Source organism: Saccoglossus kowalevskii, chromosome 15, assembly GCF_978046115.1.
Source record: "Saccoglossus kowalevskii chromosome 15, keSacKowa6.1, whole genome shotgun sequence".
In the NCBI taxonomy this organism is placed as follows: Eukaryota; Metazoa; Hemichordata; class Enteropneusta; family Harrimaniidae; genus Saccoglossus; species Saccoglossus kowalevskii.
In genome coordinates this window covers 24733951-24753277 of record NC_140655.1, presented here as the reverse complement: position 1 = coordinate 24753277, position 19327 = coordinate 24733951, and the positions used below count along the sequence as shown (strand labels likewise).

The window sequence follows — 19327 nt, the reverse complement described above, 5'->3', positions numbered from 1 at the left end:
GAGGTTGCAGTCTGCTGTTGCCATTGTGTTGAATGAAACCGTGGTTGAACCAAGTATCCAGGTTCCTGTGAGTACAATCGTTGACATTTTGAGTTCTGTACGCCAGTATTAACTGTTTCCAGTAGATCGACTCGATATTGTCCCGTCGAGATTTCAACTAAAGTAAAGACTGTTCTTCGTTGTGGAAATTCCCGCCATTCGTATCACGTGACTTTCTGTTGTCGACATCCAGTCGGACAGACATCTACCAAACTTTGATTCGTGTGACATTCAGCATCAAGTAGAAAGTGCATGAATTGACTGTGACATTTTACTGTTGTGCATTTCCCGGATCAACGTTGTGATCAAACTTATTATTTTCTATAACGTTAGGTCTGCATTCAGTGTAATTCGCCTGCACTGGCATTGCGTAACCTTATCAAGCCAGTGTGTAGTTAGCATTTTGCATGATATTTCCTTACCGATAATAATTTTGTGTCGTATACATTTACTTCACCTGGATTGTGTATTTTACTATACATAAATATTGTGACTACCATTCTGGTGAGTGATATCACTGAATACTTACCTTAAATTGTGTCATTTTGGTATTCACTTAAACTGTACTATTTATGAGATATCCCATTGTTGTTATAGTTGATACTTGTAGTGTTACATGCATAATTCGGAACTTTGGCCTGCTTTGCATGTTTAAAACATTTTGTATTTTGGATGTCTTTAGTATTCAGTCGTTGAACTCAAGCGATACTTTATTACTGAATACTTAACTATTTTCTGTTGATATAAACCAGGGAGCTGTAATGAGACAGCTCCCTGATATAAACCTTTGAATATACTATTTCAGTAATCGTGTTGGAATTATTTGTACTTCCCTACTGTTACGGCATTGTAGATGACTGCATTGGTTGTGTATTATTTGAGCACACACGTTGCATTACGATAGTCTTAGTATTTTACAGTTAAGCTAGTGCATACTGTTGTATTTAGTACGCCTTTGTTACCGTGAGACTAGATAAGTAATCTTTTCAATTATAGTAACTTTAAAGTATTTTCCTTTTATTTTACCGAGTACCTGTATTTAGTATCCGAGTGCTAATCTCTTTTACTACTAGCATATACTTCTATGTACCGAGGGAATACTCAGGCATTCGCTGTCTTAGTACCTATTACATAGTATCTATCAGCACTTAGTGTTTCTAGTTAGTAAATACTGTATTGTGTATGTGGTAGCCATTTGTATTGAGTAAGTTAGGATTACTGTGTATGCCATACATTCTCTTCAGTACTCTGTACTGATGTGTTGGCATATGGTTGTAGCAGTTAGTGGCACTATACATTACTGTGCATAGATATTCCTGTTAGTCATTACAGTAACCACGTAATGAGTAGTATCTTGTAATACATTTTGATAGCACATTACAGAATACTTGTAATTGTATTTTCTACTTTTTATTGAAACTTTTATTGAGAAATGACTGCGTTACGCGACACATTACTGTGTATTACTGTATCCACGTAGTGATCATCAGTGATTACAATTGTGTTTTTGCTTGTCATGCGTTACTACAACATTTTAACTTCACATGCAACACTGGGCTGGGTATTTTGTTATCGAACCAGAGTCCCCACGACCGCATTTAGCCCACTGCCCCGATATATTACTTGTATCCTACCGTTACTGTGTGTGTAGCTTACACACTCATTAGTGACGATGATCGCATTGAATGCTTTGGTAAACTAGAACAATTCAACAGTAATCTAAATAATGACCCAGTCATCATTATCATCTATTGTAACTGTACTACTGACCCTGACATGGACCGTAATAGAAGAATTGGACCTGACATGCGCACTGCACAGGTACACCAATCTGTCCTGCACAAACTGTTTCATGTATAGCGCAAATACCAAGGGAACACATTAAAATATACTAGGGCGTGCTGGTACGCTTGTGTGTTTATGTTTTATGTTAGCAAATGTAGGCTTAAGAAATTAAGAATATCAACATTAGCAATTGTGCATCAGCCTTTTCTGATCATTGCCTCGTCCAAATCAACATCGCCATTGGCGGCAGTAAAAATAAAAGTCATGTGTGGTGTATGAATACTGAGACCATGCAAACACGATTTCGTCTGACCCAAGAGTTCCACAACATCCATAACCACTTTAGTTCAGACTTTGGAAGGTATTCAGTCGATTTAACAAGAGATTCGACCAGCCTAAACAGACAGAAACAATTCAAACATGACACACTTAACCGCCATGTTGACCGACACACCGACGCACAGACTAAAGCATAAACAAAGTTATTCGCACACCATACTATAGATGGCGCTCTCACTATAGACCGCCACAAGTGCATAGACATTAATTATGTTAATAAGGTTGTCATTAATTTGATCATGAGCGTGTAACACGTATCCAGACATGATTTCACATTGTAATAAAATATTAAAAGCTGCTACTGGAGAAAACAATAAAGCCACACTTGCGCGATTAGCAGTGCCATGAGAAAAAAATTCCATGTCGCGTCACACAAGTTTCCAAATATATTCAAATGAATGGATATTAATAGCATATATAAGTTGCATTGACGGTCATGCTTAAGAAAAAACACTGTACCTTTTAAGGGCATCCCGGCAACCATTGATATTGTTTGATGCGCAAAGCAGAGAACATGTAATATACAACAAATTACACGCTGTTGCAAGTGTGCATAGATAACATATTAAGAAGAAAAACTCGTGGCTTGTGTACGTGTTCTAGACTCGGATGTGCATGTCAATAATTACAATATTTGCCATTATATTGATAACAATTCTCTTTATGATTTGTGTATACATGTTTTTTTCACATGCTTTCACATACTTCACATACATGTTTTTTTACACATTTTCTCACACTGCCAGCATAATATTGTTATGCCATCTACAATACGATGCCAATAATATCGTCATGGCGGCTAATTATTATAGATCTTCCCCTGTGACAAAAAGTTCCTAACTAACCACCAATTTGTGTATTTCATGATTTCCTGTTTCTATGTCAACTGGTCCTCTTTTCCAACTTACCTGTGCCCGCGGCAGTATTGTCCCAGACTTCTGTAGCTAGCCACATTGTCCACATATATATTTTCCGAGACAACCAATGAATCCTCTTCTGCCTGCGAACTTCGATGCTCTTGAAATATCTTAAAACACGTTAATGAATTGTTCTTACAGTGAATTTCAATGTAATATATTGTAACCTCGGTATAATGAACACCGTTATAATGAACTTCCTGATATAATGAACACATAGCGTGTCTCCCGCTCACAACAAACCCAATGTATTAAGTACTTCATTATAGTGAACATTTCACTATAACAAACTAATTGTATGTCCCCCAAAGAGTTCGTTATAGCAAGGCTACAGTGTATATTGCTCCTCCATTAAATTAAGGCTATAGATAAACCAGATAAAACCGTTTATATGATAGATATCATTGGACAATTCTACTACATACCATCACTACCACTCGCATCCTTGGAAAACAAATAGGTGTTACCATTACTAGCATCGGCACTTGCGACAACGCTTGTTGTGATACCATTACTCTTGACACCACCAAAAGTAGTTCCACCACTATCACTACCACCACTGTTGACGACACTATACTAGTAGAGGTACTATTACTAGCACCAGCATTGGTACTACCGTTCAATAGTGCGTAGTTGGCACCATCGAACTAGCTCTTAATTCTGTGGGTCCGTTTTTATTTGACGTGCAAACCGGAGCCTCAGTTCCAAGCATGGATTGGTCTATGCAAAATATTTAAATCATCGTTTTGACTCCTTGAGTTTGTTTATAAACGGAGACCTACCGTAAATACAGTTGATATGTTTTCAAAGATATGTCGGTTGAACATTTATGTTTATATTACTGAGAGCATAACAACTTTCATGTCCACGCCTATTACCGTGTATTTCACGGAGGCCGTTTCTTTGGTGTAGTAGAGTGGACATATGGAAACAAAATAATACTTTGAATTGATATAAATATATATTAGTTTATCCATGTCAATGTGACATCGTCGTTATTTATACTTTCTCATATGTGCGGCGCAAACAAATTCACGAAAAACGAATTTCTTTTTATTAGCGACATAATAGACGAATCTAGGCGTTAGCACTATTACTAGTAACTAAATGTTCAGCTTCATTAGTGGATTTTAGCAATATGGTGCCCTCAGTAATCCACATAAACAAAGTAAAATTACACCACATCACTGGATGGTGGATGGCGCTATACTAAATTATTCGATGAGTATAAATCTATTTGACAGCTTAACTAACTAAATAACCTTTTAGATGTTGGGTTAATACTGTTGCAATTGTGCATATATGCTCGTCCAAAAATAAGATTACTGCTCCTCAGATCTGTGCGTGATGATGAGTTAAGTAAGTTTAAACCATAGAAACTATAAAGATTATGTTTATGAATTAACATGAATTACGAGTAGCTCCGCGTACAAAATATTCACATAACCAAGTTTTTCAGTAAATGTACAGTTAGATAGTGTAAGAATACTCATTGACAAAATATGCTTTACATTCTGCCTCATTTTTCATCTGTTTAGCATACTTGGAAGGCATTTGACCTTATACTTCGACCTTACACATCTTAACAGGGAAAGTTTTAATTATTGCGCATATTTCTATATATACTAGCTCAATCGCTGTCAAGCTCGTTACATATATCACTTCATCATCTCATCGTCTGTGAGATACGAGAAATGTGTCATTTCCATAACAGAGAATTAGTATCTTTCCGTTAAACACGGGGAATACACTCATTATCATTAACCAAATTAAGGAAAAGTTCCATTTATCGATTCATGGGACTGTCAATATCGGTCCTAGGTGTTAGTATATTTCATAACACAAAACGCTGTGGCTATGCAGTATCGCAAATGAAAGTCGATGAAAGAAAACTATTGTCTGAATTATCAAACAAACTATAGCCAATCGATAATATGTTTATCAGAGTGTAAATTGTGACAAAAACTATTGGTTTTATGATTTTCTCTATGTTTCTTTTTATTTATAATAACATCACTATAGGAACATCTGCTAACATCGTTACAATGATTAGTGTATTCTTGCATACATGCATACATTTGCATCAAAACAAGAACTTGTATGTCGCCCTAAACGTTATTAGTCCAGTGGCAGATCACTGATATCACACACGTGTTTGAATCCATACCACCACCTCTATGTGACGTCACAACTAGGTAATAACGTGTCTACGTATATGGTAGTAAGAATCATTAGTATAATAACAATATAGCGATGTCGAATGTATGATGATTGCCTATTACGCTTGAAATAATACACTAACAATAACAATCGACATAATAATGTTCAAGATTCACGTGTCTTGTGTCAAATCAGCCCAGTTTTAAAAGGGCAATTTTTTTATACGCCGCTAGATCCCATGGCGCCAGTATGTGGTTGGGCATGAGGAGCTCTGCTTCATCTTGATTGATTGAAGGCTCGTTCAGTACTGGTAACACTGTTGGTAGGTATTCCCCTAATTTCTTCAGGCACTGCAGTACTTTGTCTGTCCTCGAGTCGGCCAGATTATTCGATTCAGTTGGATCTTCAGCTAAGTTGTAAAGACGTACAATTCGATTATCGCTTTCGTAAACTGTATCGTGATCACTTTCTGGAGCAGCGAACCAAATTGCTGGACCTGATGTTTAAACAGGGTAGGACATTTAAGTTAAATTAAGGATTAAACAGTAACCTCTAACGCATAAATTGTATTATACCTTTCAACAAATAAAGACAAAGACTAGTGTAACCATAGAAACCATATTCAAAATGCTAGCATTGTAAGCAATTAATTAATTAATGTAATCTGATGTAAATTTATAATATGCAAATATTAATATGCATTTAAATAAAATCGTATTTTATGAGCATTGCAACGCGTTATTCACTAATTTAGTTTTAGATTTCATGACTGATCTATAATTTAGTATCAGGGCTGATACTGAAACAAGATATTTACACAGTATTTACCTTGGTGCCCTGTTAATAACTTCCAATCACCAACACGAACTGCTGCCTTTATTCCCACATCGAAATACTCGTTTTCCGTCCAACGATCTTTTGTTTTTGCCTTGTTCATCAATGATTCTGGAACCAAGTTTATGAGTACATCGTCCCGCATAGATGGTTGGTTTTTGCTTTTACAAATGTAAATAAAATATTAGGCGTTATACATTATACACATCAGTAGTACAGTGCTCTTATAATGTTTTTGCTGTGGAAATTCAGCATTCGAGAAAAGTATTTTCACAAGTAGCTATTTCTCAAACAATCTAGGTCAGGGGGACATTGAACAAAACGTTTAAATTACCTTATAGTATTCCATTGGTCCACACCGTACAAATCCATTGATTTAATTTCATTACTATCACCACCAGCCAAACTTACAAATGTAGGAAGCCAGTCGGTAACGTGAATAAGTTGATGATTTGATGACCCTCTGACACGATAGTCCAGTAGTGGACTCGTAACAAACCCCACACCTCTTACACCTCCTTCCCACAGTGTTGCTTTGGCGCCTTTGAGAGGCCAGTTGTTACCACTTGCATGGGGACCGCCATTGTCTAAATCAATTACAGAGTTGGCTTAAGTAGCAGTCCTATATTAGTTTGTGGCGAAATATACTTCCTTAAAAACTTAACTTAGCAAGTTAACAATATAAATAGAGATAATCGGTAAAACAAAAACTTGCTGGCAGTGAAATTAGAAGCAAAAATTATCCACACGAAGAATTTCATTCGACCTTTACGTGTGCCTTTGTAACACAGATATTCAGTAAATTAATCTTCACATACTGTTATTTATCGTAGCATAACATGTGTTGCTTTATAAAAAAATATTAGTGTTTGGGGACTTGTTTTGGGATATGTTGCTATCAATTGAATACACTTCTAAGTAAATATTTTTGTTTTCAGAATTAACCTTAATAATATATGTTGTGCTTTCTATATGTGGTAAATTATTGTCATTCACGAGTACTCACCTGTTGATACGACCAAAACAGTATTGTTCCATAGACCAGATTGTTTTAATTGTTCAACTACGCTGCCTATAGCATCGTCCATACATGTAACCATGGCAGCATACACACGTCTATCTGGATCTGTTATATGGGAATACATGTCTATGTAACTGTCGGGTGCCTGTAGAGGCACATGGGCAGCTTGAAATGCCAAGTACATAAACATTGGCTGAAATATACAAGAGGGTAAAACAGGTTATGTAATTCATAGATCATGGCGTTTGAAGTATGACTGAGACGTCGTAATATAATATTTAATAATGTGTGTCATATTTTGTAATGACATACTTCACTGGAAATTGTCATTGAAACAATAAATAATACCAGAGGTACATTACTTGGGGTTTGCAACGCGCATATAACTGTATGGTGACATCATGCCAAGATCCCATTCAAGTCTCATCTCGTAGCTAACGAGACTGAGGCTATGACCTTTTGACATGACATAGGCGGTTTGTAATAAAACAATAAAATATATATTACTACATTCATAGTGAAAAAATGTAATACATCGAAAATGTACAGAAAATATAGTTATCGTAATCCGTAGTATCGTGAGCAGCTATTTGATCCACCTGGACATCCCAGTATCCTAGTTACCTCGGGCATGCGCATTCAAATTTTACTGAGTTGGAACGCTTATGCGAGAGCGAGATTGAAACGGGATCTTGGTACCATGTCACCGTAGTGTACCTCTGATAATACGTAATGACAACCAGCGGTCATATTATAGTGAATCATGAACAACATTATAATGCTCATTTTATGTTTGAATGAAAGACACACCAAATACAACGTTTAACTGATATGGGATCTGTTATTCTTGAATATGGTTGCAGACAGATTTACAGCGTATCATGTCAAAATATAAAGTGACATTGTTAGAACTCGACGAGACTAGATGATGATCATTTGTACCCGAACTAATCGCAAAATTCCAAAAATGATCAGTTCGTATATTTTCTTGCATGGAACGCGGGGATGCCATATATTACTCAAAATAATATTGCTATTGAGTCAAGAGTGTCGATGATATAATATGACCTTACCTTGTCGGCATTGTGATTTGCTATGATTGTTCTTGCCTCCTTAGAATATAAATCGGTAGAATATTCCCCAACATATTCGTGTGCAATACTTTTATCATCTCTGTATAATTGCCACCACTCGTTATTCTCGTAAGTATAGTGGTCAGTTTCCCCTCCAATTATACCTTTGTATAATGTACGAGATCTTATTGGTAAATACGACTTCAAAGGCGTTTTATGTGTATACATTTCATATCGCGATATTGACGGATTGCAAATAAGTGTGTTAATGTGTACTTTGAGATCCTACTTCAAATGATAATGGAGAGTTGTGATAGTTTCAGTTAGTGACTTCAATTACATGTGCATTTGTGCATCAATCGCTGTAGGGGTTGTGTACGAAGTCAGACTACAGCGGAGGACAACATATAGTGAACGTGTCGACTGTAGGAACCCTTGTCATGCACGCATTCAAATAGCATTACGTGACTGTATTTTGTACTTAAAATGCTTCTCGCACACACGTGCCACTAGCCTTGGATCCAGCTATTCAGAGTGCCCCTCCCCATTGAACTCAAGAATAGCCTGGTGAATCGCTACGTAAATACGTAGACGACACACAATTCTGCGTCATAACTGATTGGTCGTTTCCAGGATTTCAGTACATTACTATGGAAACTCACACACGCAGTCTGATCCGTGCGTAAGACCCGCCCACAGCCCCCATGGTCGATTCACTAGTCTACCAGTTGTAGATTATTCTTGGTCTTAGGACATCTAGCCGAGCGAGCTAATTTTGCTATTCTTCTTCACATAGGCCAGTACCTCTCTGCAAAGGGCAGACTGTTGTTGTCAATTACTTTTCTACACAGTCATTTTTTTTCAGTTGTTTCGCCTGAAAACCCCCGACAAAAAGTAGGGGGAAAAGGTATGTGACAACCGAAATATTCCCGATTTCTGTAAATACGAATATTTTTTTTTGCGCAGACTTCGTGCTATTTTATTAAACTCTGCAAACAAACTTCCACTTACATATATAGCAGGCCAAGGGGAAAGAAACATTGATGACTAATTTACTAATACCTCCGTTTATCTTCTTTTCTGGTAAATATGTTTATACTTTTTTCGAATTCGATTCTCTGCGCTTAACAACAGAACACCAAGAATTATTCAGTTTATAAAGTTATTTAAATCTAACGCAAATCTTGCATATATTAATCTAATTAAGCAAACATTTTATTAAGATTTAGGACGTAAAACGTTTTATTAAACTGATTAAAGTAACTGGATGACTTGAATGTATCTGTGCTAACCGACAAGGATTTGTAGTTCGAACATATTCGATATGCAAATGAGTCGTATGCAAATCTGTTTTGTGTAGTGACGTTAAGTAACGCACATCGAACTGTTCAGGATACTATTTGACCGTTTTATGTTGGATGATAACCGTGGAAACGATTGTGATGTACGTGCGCTAAAGTTAGTATTTCGTCGTTTTTTGTGGGTGCTGGCAATAAGACCAAAGACGATAGGCACAGAGGGTAGGCAAAAGTACTTGGGTCAGCCACAGTTCCAGTTACTCAGACTGGTACTTGCAGCGTCAAAGCGTCTAGCTCATGAACAGAAGCTCACTTTTTTGGAAACGTTCGGGTGTGAGAGGCTTTCAACCTATTCTTCATAATAGAAGAGTTATTACACGTCTCCAACTGACAAATAGGAGTTCGGTATATAACACATGTGACCATTTTTTTTTTCAATGTGCCTACGATTTTTGACTCGTACCTTGACTTTGGTAGCTTGGTACCTCACACTCATTACTGTTTTTTTACATCTGCCGTATTAAAAGTAAAACACTACTTTCCCATATGGTTAACTATTGTTGTGGCAGTATTAGATTTGCTCTTTACTTGTCCCATGCAAGTTCCTTCATTGGAGCATTAAGCAGTCTTCTAAAATTGGCATTGAGTCATCTTACTTGAATACTTGTATGCTAGTTGTGACCTAATTCATCACCATAAGTAACGTTGAATGATGGCTGTTATTTGAGGTAGTGTATTTGTAATTCATATCTTTTGGACATGCGGGGGAAACATTTACTTGCAAGCGGCGCACATGAAGGTGTCCTTTTCGAACTCGGACTTGTCGAAAGGCACATTTTCTAATCTCTGGCTCGGATTCGAATTTCAGGTCTTCAAGTCATTCACCAACCCCAATTTAAAACCAAGATCACAATTAATATCATCATCATTATATCATCATATCATTATCTATGAAGTTAGACAATACACAATTGAAAGAAAATCTCACCAGTGCATCGCATGAACACTGAAATGCTGACTGTAGATTGACAAAAAGAATGAAGTGTATAAATTGCTACTCTTTTAGCATCGATGAGATTGTGTTCTGTGAATCCGAGTTTTGGAACGTTCCACATCGTGCGGGGCGTGATCACATTACTGCGACCTGACCGTGGAACCAACGAGACTGATGCTAATAATTACTGATGTTTACGGTCTATTTTCGTTTATTGACATATTGGATGGGCTACAATTGCGGTTCTAAATGTATTCATTCAAAGATATATTAAACTAAAATCCTTCACACAACAGTAAGGTACTGACTCGAACAACAAGGGTACCATGTGCATCACCATGAGTACGTTCGCGTCGCCACTTCTTCGACTAGATACCGTAATATTTTGAAAACAATCTACGAATAGTAGATGTTGCGCTGCCTAGTAAATCGGTTTGGAGTGTTATGGGCGTGTTATTACGTATGTGGCAGTCTGTGAATGCGAGCTCCCATGGTAATGTACTGAAGTCATGAAGACAACCAATTAGTGAGGACACGGAATTCTGTGCAAACTACGTAGTTAAATAGCGATTCACGATATCATACTTGAGAATACTTCAAATGTCCGGATTTCAGGCTTTGTTTAATTTCTTTGTTTAGTTTCAAGCCGCATTTTAGATGGCTGTCCCATATAGTGAATGTTGTTGAATTAATCGCATTTATTTTTTCACCACTTGTACGCCAACTGACTGTAAATTGATACACAAAAATAGACTTATATGCGTTGAAGTACCATCGCATATATCGCATATACTATTTGCACTGTGGCGTATTAATTTTGAAAACAATATAAATGAACAGATGTCACGATCTATAATAGTCCAATGCAATGCAAGTCATATTAATTTTCACATGTATAATGCAGAAAATAGTTGAAATGCTAACTTTGCTGTGTTTTCTTTTGCTATATTCTCGAACTGTAATTCTGTTCAAAGGTTCAGATGCTTTTGTACTCGCACTGGTGTAAAGCACTACTAAAATAATTTGCCACTCAGACAATTATACTCTACAAACTCTTTAACACATTACAAATAATTATCATTTTTACACAACGAATATGCCAATAATTTCAGTTCAAATTGACGGTTCATCTCATTTTATTTTACAGGCATCACATACTATTGATAGAAATGATGATAGAAATACGTGAAGGTACAATAATTAATGGAGACGCAGCACGTATACTACTGTCTATAATAAATTGATTATATAATAATTAACATCTAACCCAGATTACATAAACTTTGTATCGGGGACAGTGTTAATTTATCCATGTCAATGTGACATCGTCGTTATTTATACTTTCTCATATGTGCGGCGCAAACAAATTCACGAAAAACGAATTTCTTTTTATTAGCGACCTAATAGACGAATCTGGGCGTTAACACTTATACTAGTAACTAAATGTTCAGCTTCATTAGTGGATTTAAGCAATATGGTGCCCTCAGTAATCTACATAAACAAACTAAAATTACACCACATCACTGGATGGTGGATGGCGCTATACTAAATTATTCGATGAGTATAAATCTATTTGACAGCTTAACTAACTAAATAACCTTTTAGTTGTTGGGTTAATACTGTTGCAATTGTGCATATATGCTCATCCAAAAATAAGATTAGTGCTCCTCAGATCTGTGCGTGATGATGAGTTAGGTAAGTTTAAACCATAGAAACTATAAAGATTATGTTTATGAATTAACATGAATTACGAGTAGCTCCGCGTACAAAATATTCACATAACCAGGTTTTTTCAGTACATGTACAGTTAGATAGTGTAAGAATACTCATTGACAAAATATGCTTTACATTCTGCCTCATTTTTCATCTGTTTAGCATACTTGGAAGGCATTTGACCTTATACTTCGACCTTACACATCTTAACAGGGAAAGTTTTAATTATTGCGCATATTTCTATATTTCTATATATACTAGCTCAATCGCTGTCAAGCTCGTTACATATATCACTTCATCATCTCATCGTCTATGAGATACGAGAAATGTGTTATTCTCATAACAGAGAATTAGTATCTTTCCATTAAACATGGGGAATACACTCATTATCATTAACCAAATTAAGGAAAAGTTCCATTTATCGATCCATGGGACTGTCAATATCGGTCCTAGGTGTTAGTATATTTCATAACACAAAACGCTGAGGTCATGCAGTATCGCAAATGAAAGTCGATGAAAGAAAACTATTTTCTGAATTATCAAACAAACTATAGCCAATCGATAATATGTTTATCAGAGTGTAAATTGTGACAAAAACTATTGGTTTTATGATTTTCTCTATGTTTCTTTTTATTTATAATAACATCACTATAGGAACATCTGCTAACATCGTTACAATGATTAGTGTATTCTTGCATACATGCATACATTTGCATCAAAACAAGAACTTGTATGTCGCCCTAAACGTTATTAGTCCAGTGGCAGATCACTGATATCACACACGTGTTTGAATCCATACCACCACCTCTATGTGACGTCACAACTAGGTAATAGCGTGTCTACGTATATGGTAGTAAGAATCATTAGTATAATAACAATATAGCGATGTCGAATGTATGATGATTGCCTATTACGCTTGAAATAATACACTAACAATAACAATCGACATAATAATGTTCAAGATTCACGTGTCTTGTGTCAAATCAGCCCAGTTTTAAAAGGGCAATTTTTTTATACGCCGCTAGATCCCATGGCGCCAGTATGTGGTTGGGCATGAGGAGCTCTGCTTCATCTTGATTGATTGAAGGCTCGTTCAGTACTGGTAACACTGTTGGTAGGTATTCCCCTAATTTCTTCAGGCACTGCAGTACTTTGTCTGTCCTCGAGTCGGCCAGATTATTCGATTCAGTTGGATCTTCAGCTAAGTTGTAAAGACGTACAATTCGATTATCGCTTTCGTAAACTGTATCGTGATCACTTTCTGGAGCAGCAAACCAAATTGCTGGACCTGATGTTTAAACAGGGTAGGACATTTAAGTTAAATTAAGGATTAAACAGTAACCTCTAACGCATACAATGTAGTATACCTTTCAACAAATAAAGACAGACTAGTGTAACCATAGAAACCATATTCAAAATGCTAACAATGTAAGCAATTAATTAATTAATGTAATCTGATGTAAATTTATAATATGCAAATATTAATATGCATTTAAATAAAATCGTATTTTATGAGCATTGCAACGCGTTATTCACTAATTTAGTTTTAGATTTCATGACTGATCTATAATTTAGTATCAGGGCTGATACTGAAACAAGATATTTACACAGTATTTACCTTGGTGCCCTGTTAATAACTTCCAATCACCAACACGAACTGCTGCCTTTATTCCCACATCGAAATACTCGTTTTCCGTCCAACGATCTTTTGTTTTTGCCTTGTTCATCAATGATTCTGGAACCAAGTTTATGAGTACATCGTCCCGCATAGATGGTTGGTTTTTGCTTTTACAAATGTAAATAAAATATTAGGCGTTACACATTATACATATCAGTAGTACAGTGCTCTTATAATGTTTTTGCTGTGGAAATTCAGCATTCGAGAAAAGTATTTTCACAAGTAGCTATTTCTCAAACAATCTAGGTCAGGGGGACATTGAACAAAACGTTTAAATTACCTTATAGTATTCCATTGGTCCACACCGTACAAATCCATTGATTTAATTTCATTACTATCACCACCAGCCAAACTTACAAATGTAGGAAGCCAGTCGGTAACGTGAATAAGTTGATGATTTGATGACCCTCTGACACGATAGTCCAGTAGTGGACTCGTAACAAACCCCACACCTCTTACACCTCCTTCCCACAGTGTTGCTTTGGCGCCTTTGAGAGGCCAGTTGTTACCACTTGCATGGGGACCGCCATTGTCTAAATCAATTACAGAGTTGGCTTAAGTAGCAGTCCTATATTAGTTTGTGGCGAAATATACTTCCTTAAAAACTTAACTTAGCAAGTTAACAATATAAATAGAGATAATCGGTAAAACAAAAACTTGCTGGCAGTGAAATTAGAAGCAAAAATTATCCACACGAAGAATTTCATTCGACCTTTACGTGTGCCTTTGTAACACAGATATTCAGTAAATTAATCTTCACATACTGTTATTTATCGTAGCATAACATGTGTTGCTTTATAAGAAAATATTAGTGTTTGGGGACTTGTTTTGGGATATGTTGCTATCAATTGAATACACTTCTAAGTAAATATTTTTGTTTTCAGAATTAACCTTAATATATGTTGTGCTTTCTATATGTGGTAAATTATTGTCATTCACGTGTACTCACCTGTTGATACGACCAAAACAGTATTGTTCCATAGACCAGATTGTTTTAATTGTTCAACTACGCTGCCTATAGCATCGTCCATACATGTAACCATGGCAGCATACACACGTCTATCTGGATCTGTTATATGGGAATACATGTCTATGTAACTGTCGGGTGCCTGTAGAGGCACATGGGCAGCTTGAAATGCCAAGTACATAAACATTGGCTGAAATATACAAGAGGGTAAAACAGGTTATGTAATTCATAGATCATGGCGTTTGAAGTATGACTGAGACGTCGTAATATAATATTTAATAATGTGTGTCATATTTTGCAATGACATACTTCACTGGAAATTGTCATTGAAACAATAAATAATACCAGAGGTACATTACTTGGGGTTTGCAACGCGCATATAACTGTATGGTGACATCATGCCAAGATCCCATTCAAGTCTCATCTCGTAGCTAACGAGACTGAGGCTATGACCTTTTGACATGACATAGGCGGTTTGTAATAAAACAATAAAATATATATTACTACATTCATAGTGAAAAAATGTAATACATCGAAAATGTACAGAAAATATAGTTATCGTAATCCGTAGTATCGTGAGCAGCTATTTGATCCACCTGGACATCCCAGTATCCTAGTTACCTCGGGCATGCGCATTCAAATTTTACTGAGTTGGAACGCTTATGCGAGAGCGAGATTGAAACGGGATCTTGGTACCATGTCACCGTAGTGCTCCTCTGATAATACGTAATGACAACCAGCGGTCATATTATAGTGAATCATGAACAACATTATAATGCTCATTTTATGTTTGAATGAAAGACACACCAAATACAACGTTTAACTGATATGGGATCTGTTATTCTTGAATATGGTTGCAGACAGATTTACAGCGTATCATGTCAAAATATAAAGTGACATTGTTAGAACTCGACGAGACTAGATGATGATCATTTGTACCCGAACTAATCGCAAAATTCCAAAAATGATCAGTTCGTATATTTTCTTGCATGGAACGCGGGGATGCCATATATTACTCAAAATAATATTGCTATTGAGTCAAGAGTGTCGATGATATAATATGACCTTACCTTGTCGGCATTGTGATTTGCTATGATTGTTCTTGCCTCCTTAGAATATAAATCGGTAGAATATTCCCCAACATATTCGTGTGCAATACTTTTATCATCTCTGTATAATTGCCACCACTCGTTATTCTCGTAAGTATAGTGGTCAGTTTCCCCTCCAATTATACCTTTGTATAATGTACGAGATCTTATTGGTAAATACGACTTCAAAGGCGTTTTATGTGTATACATTTCATATCGCGATATTGACGGATTGCAAATAAGTGTGTTAATGTGTACTTTGAGATCCTACTTCAAATGATAATGGAGAGTTGTGATAGTTTCAGTTAGTGACTTCAATTACATGTGCATTTGTGCATCAATCGCTGTAGGGGTTGTGTACGAAGTCAGACTACAGCGGAGGACAACATATAGTGAACGTGTCGACTGTAGGAACCCTTGTCATGCACGCATTCAAATAGCATTACGTGACTGTATTTTGTACTTAAAATGCTTCTCGCACACACGTGCCACTAGCCTTGGATCCAGCTATTCAGAGTGCCCCTCCCCATTGAACTCAAGAATAGCCTGGTGAATCGCTACGTAAATACGTAGACGACACACAATTCTGCGTCATAACTGATTGGTCGTTTCCAGGATTTCAGTACATTACTATGGAAACTCACACACGCAGTCTGATCCGTGCGTAAGACCCGCCCACAGCCCCCATGGTCGATTCACTAGTCTACCAGTTGTAGATTATTCTTGGTCTTAGGACATCTAGCCGAGCGAGCTAATTTTGCTATTCTTCTTCACATAGGCCAGTACTTCTCTGCAAAGGGCAGACTGTTGTTGTCAATTACTTTTCTACACAGTCATTTTTTTTCAGTTGTTTCGCCTGAAAACCCCCGACAAAAAGTAGGGGGAAAAGGTATGTGACAACCGAAATATTCCCGATTTCTGTAAATACGAATATTTTTTTTGCGCAGACTTCGTGCTATTTTATTAAACTCTGCAAACAAACTTCCACTTACATATATAGCTGGCCAAGGGGAAAGAAACATTGATGACTAATTTACTAATACCTCCGTTTATCTTCTTTTCTGGTAAATATGTTTATACTTTTTTCGAATTCGATTCTCTGCGCTTAACAACAGAACACCAAGAATTATTCAGTTTATAAAGTTATTTAAATCTAACGCAAATCTTGCATATATTAATCTAATTAAGCAAACATTTTATTAAGATTTAGGACGTAAAACGTTTTATTAAACTGATTAAAGTAACTGGATGACTTGAATGTATCTGTGCTAACCGACAAGGATTTGTAGTTCGAACATATTCGATATGCAAATGAGTCGTATGCAAATCTGTTTTGTGTAGTGACGTTAAGTAACGCACATCGAACTGTTCAGGATACTATTTGACCGTTTTATGTTGGATGATAACCGTGGAAACGATTGTGATGTACGTGCGCTAAAGTTAGTATTTCGTCGTTTTTTGTGGGTGCTGGCAATAAGACCAAAGACGATAGGCACAGAGGGTAGGCAAAAGTACTTGGGTCAGCCACAGTTCCAGTTACTCAGACTGGTACTTGCAGCGTCAAAGCGTCTAGCTCATGAACAGAAGCTCACTTTTTTGGAAACGTTCGGGTGTGAGAGGCTTTCAACCTATTCTTCATAATAGAAGAGTTATTACACGTCTCCAACTGACAAATAGGAGTTCGGTATATAACACATGTGACCATTTTTTTTTCAATGTGCCTACGATTTTTGACTCGTACCTTGACTTTGGTAGCTTGGTACCTCACACTCATTACTGTTTTTTTACATCTGCCGTATTAAAAGTAAAACACTACTTTCCCATATGGTTAACTATTGTTGAGGCAGTATTAGATTTGCTCTTTACTTGTCCCATGCAAGTTCCTTCATTGGAGCATTAAGCAGTCTTCTAAAATTGGCATTGAGTCATCTTACTTGAATACTTGTATGCTAGTTGTGACCTAATTCATCACCATAAGTAAAGTTGAATGATGGCTGTTATTTGAGGTAGTGTATTTGTAATTCATATCTTTTGGACATGCGGGGGAAACATTTACTTGCAAGCGGCGCACATGAAGGTGTCCTTTTCGAACTCGGACTTGTCGAAAGGCACATTTTCTAATCTCTGGCTCGGATTCCAATTTCAGGTCTTCAAGTCATTCACCAACCCCAATTTAAAACCAAGATCACAATTAATATCATCATCATTATATCATCATATCATTATCTATGAAGTTAGACAATACACAATTGAAAGAAAATCTCACCAGTGCATCGCATGAACACTGAAATGCTGACTGTGGATTGACAAAAAGAATGAAGTGTATAAATTGCTACTCTTTTAGCATCGATGAGATTGTGTTCTGTGAATCCGAGTTTTGGAACGTTCCACATCGTGCGGGGCGTGATCACATTACTGCGACCTGACCGTGGAACCAACGAGACTGATGCTAATAATTACTGATGTTTACGGTCTATTTTCGTTTATTGACATATTGGATGGGCTACAATTGCGGTTCTAAATGTATTCATTCAAAGATATATTAAACTAAAATCCTTCACACAACAGTAAGGTACTGACTCGAACAACAAGGGTACCATGTGCATCACCATGAGTACGTTCGCGTCGCCACTTCTTCGACTAGATACCGTAATATTTTGAAAACAATCTACGAATAGTAGATGTTGCGCTGCCTAGTAAATCGGTTTGGAGTGTTATGGGCGTGTTATTACGTATGTGGCAGTCTGTGAATGCGAGCTCCCATGGTAATGTAACCCTAACCAATTAGTGAGGACACGGAATTCTGTGCAAACTACGTAGTTAAATAGCGATTCACGATATCATACTTGAGAATACTTCAAATGTCCGGATTTCAGGCTTTGTTTAATTTCTTTGTTTAGTTTCAAGCCGCATTCTAGATGGCTGTCCCATATAGTGAATGTTGTTGAATTAATCGCATTTATTTTTTCACCACTTGTACGCCAACTGACTGTAAATTGATACACAAAAGTAGACTTATATGCGTTGAAGTACCATCGCATATATCGCATATACTATTTGCACTGTGGCGTATTAATTTTGAAAACAATATAAATGAACAGATGTCACGATCTATAATAGTCCAATGCAATGCAAGTCATATTAATTTTCACATGTATAATGCAGAAAATAGTTGAAATGCTAACTTTGCTGTGTTTTCTTTTGCTATATTCTCGAACTGTAATTCTGTTCAAAGGTCCAGATGCTTTTGTACTCGCACTGGTGTCAAGCACTACTAAAATAATTTGCCACTCAGACAATTATACTCTACAAACTCTTTAACACATTACAAATAATTATCATTTTTACACAACGAATATGCCAATAATTTCAGTTCAAATTGACGGTTCATCTCATTTTATTTTACAGGCATCACATACTA

General features: G+C 36.6%; 2 protein-coding genes across 2 annotated transcripts; both read right to left on the bottom strand.

Moving 5' to 3' along the window:
* Positions 1-5052: 5052 nt before the first annotated feature.
* LOC102805609 (arylsulfatase B-like) lies at positions 5053-8411 on the bottom strand. The gene is made up of 5 exons (XM_006815665.3): positions 8169-8411; positions 7081-7288; positions 6409-6661; positions 6069-6235; positions 5053-5736 (listed from the first exon to the last, which is right to left on the bottom strand). Exons 1-5 carry the CDS (start codon positions 8394-8396, stop codon positions 5432-5434), a joined length of 1161 nt encoding a protein of 386 aa, XP_006815728.1. The 5' UTR covers positions 8397-8411; the 3' UTR covers positions 5053-5431.
* Positions 8412-12777: 4366 nt separating this feature from the next.
* On the bottom strand, positions 12778-18200 carry LOC102805724 (arylsulfatase B-like). Its single transcript, XM_006815666.3, has 6 exons — positions 18173-18200; positions 15889-16052; positions 14801-15008; positions 14132-14384; positions 13792-13958; positions 12778-13461 (listed from the first exon to the last, which is right to left on the bottom strand). The coding sequence occupies exons 1-6, from the start codon at positions 18183-18185 to the stop codon at positions 13157-13159; spliced, it is 1110 nt and encodes a 369-aa protein (XP_006815729.2). The 5' UTR covers positions 18186-18200; the 3' UTR covers positions 12778-13156.
* Positions 18201-19327: the final 1127 nt, after the last annotated feature.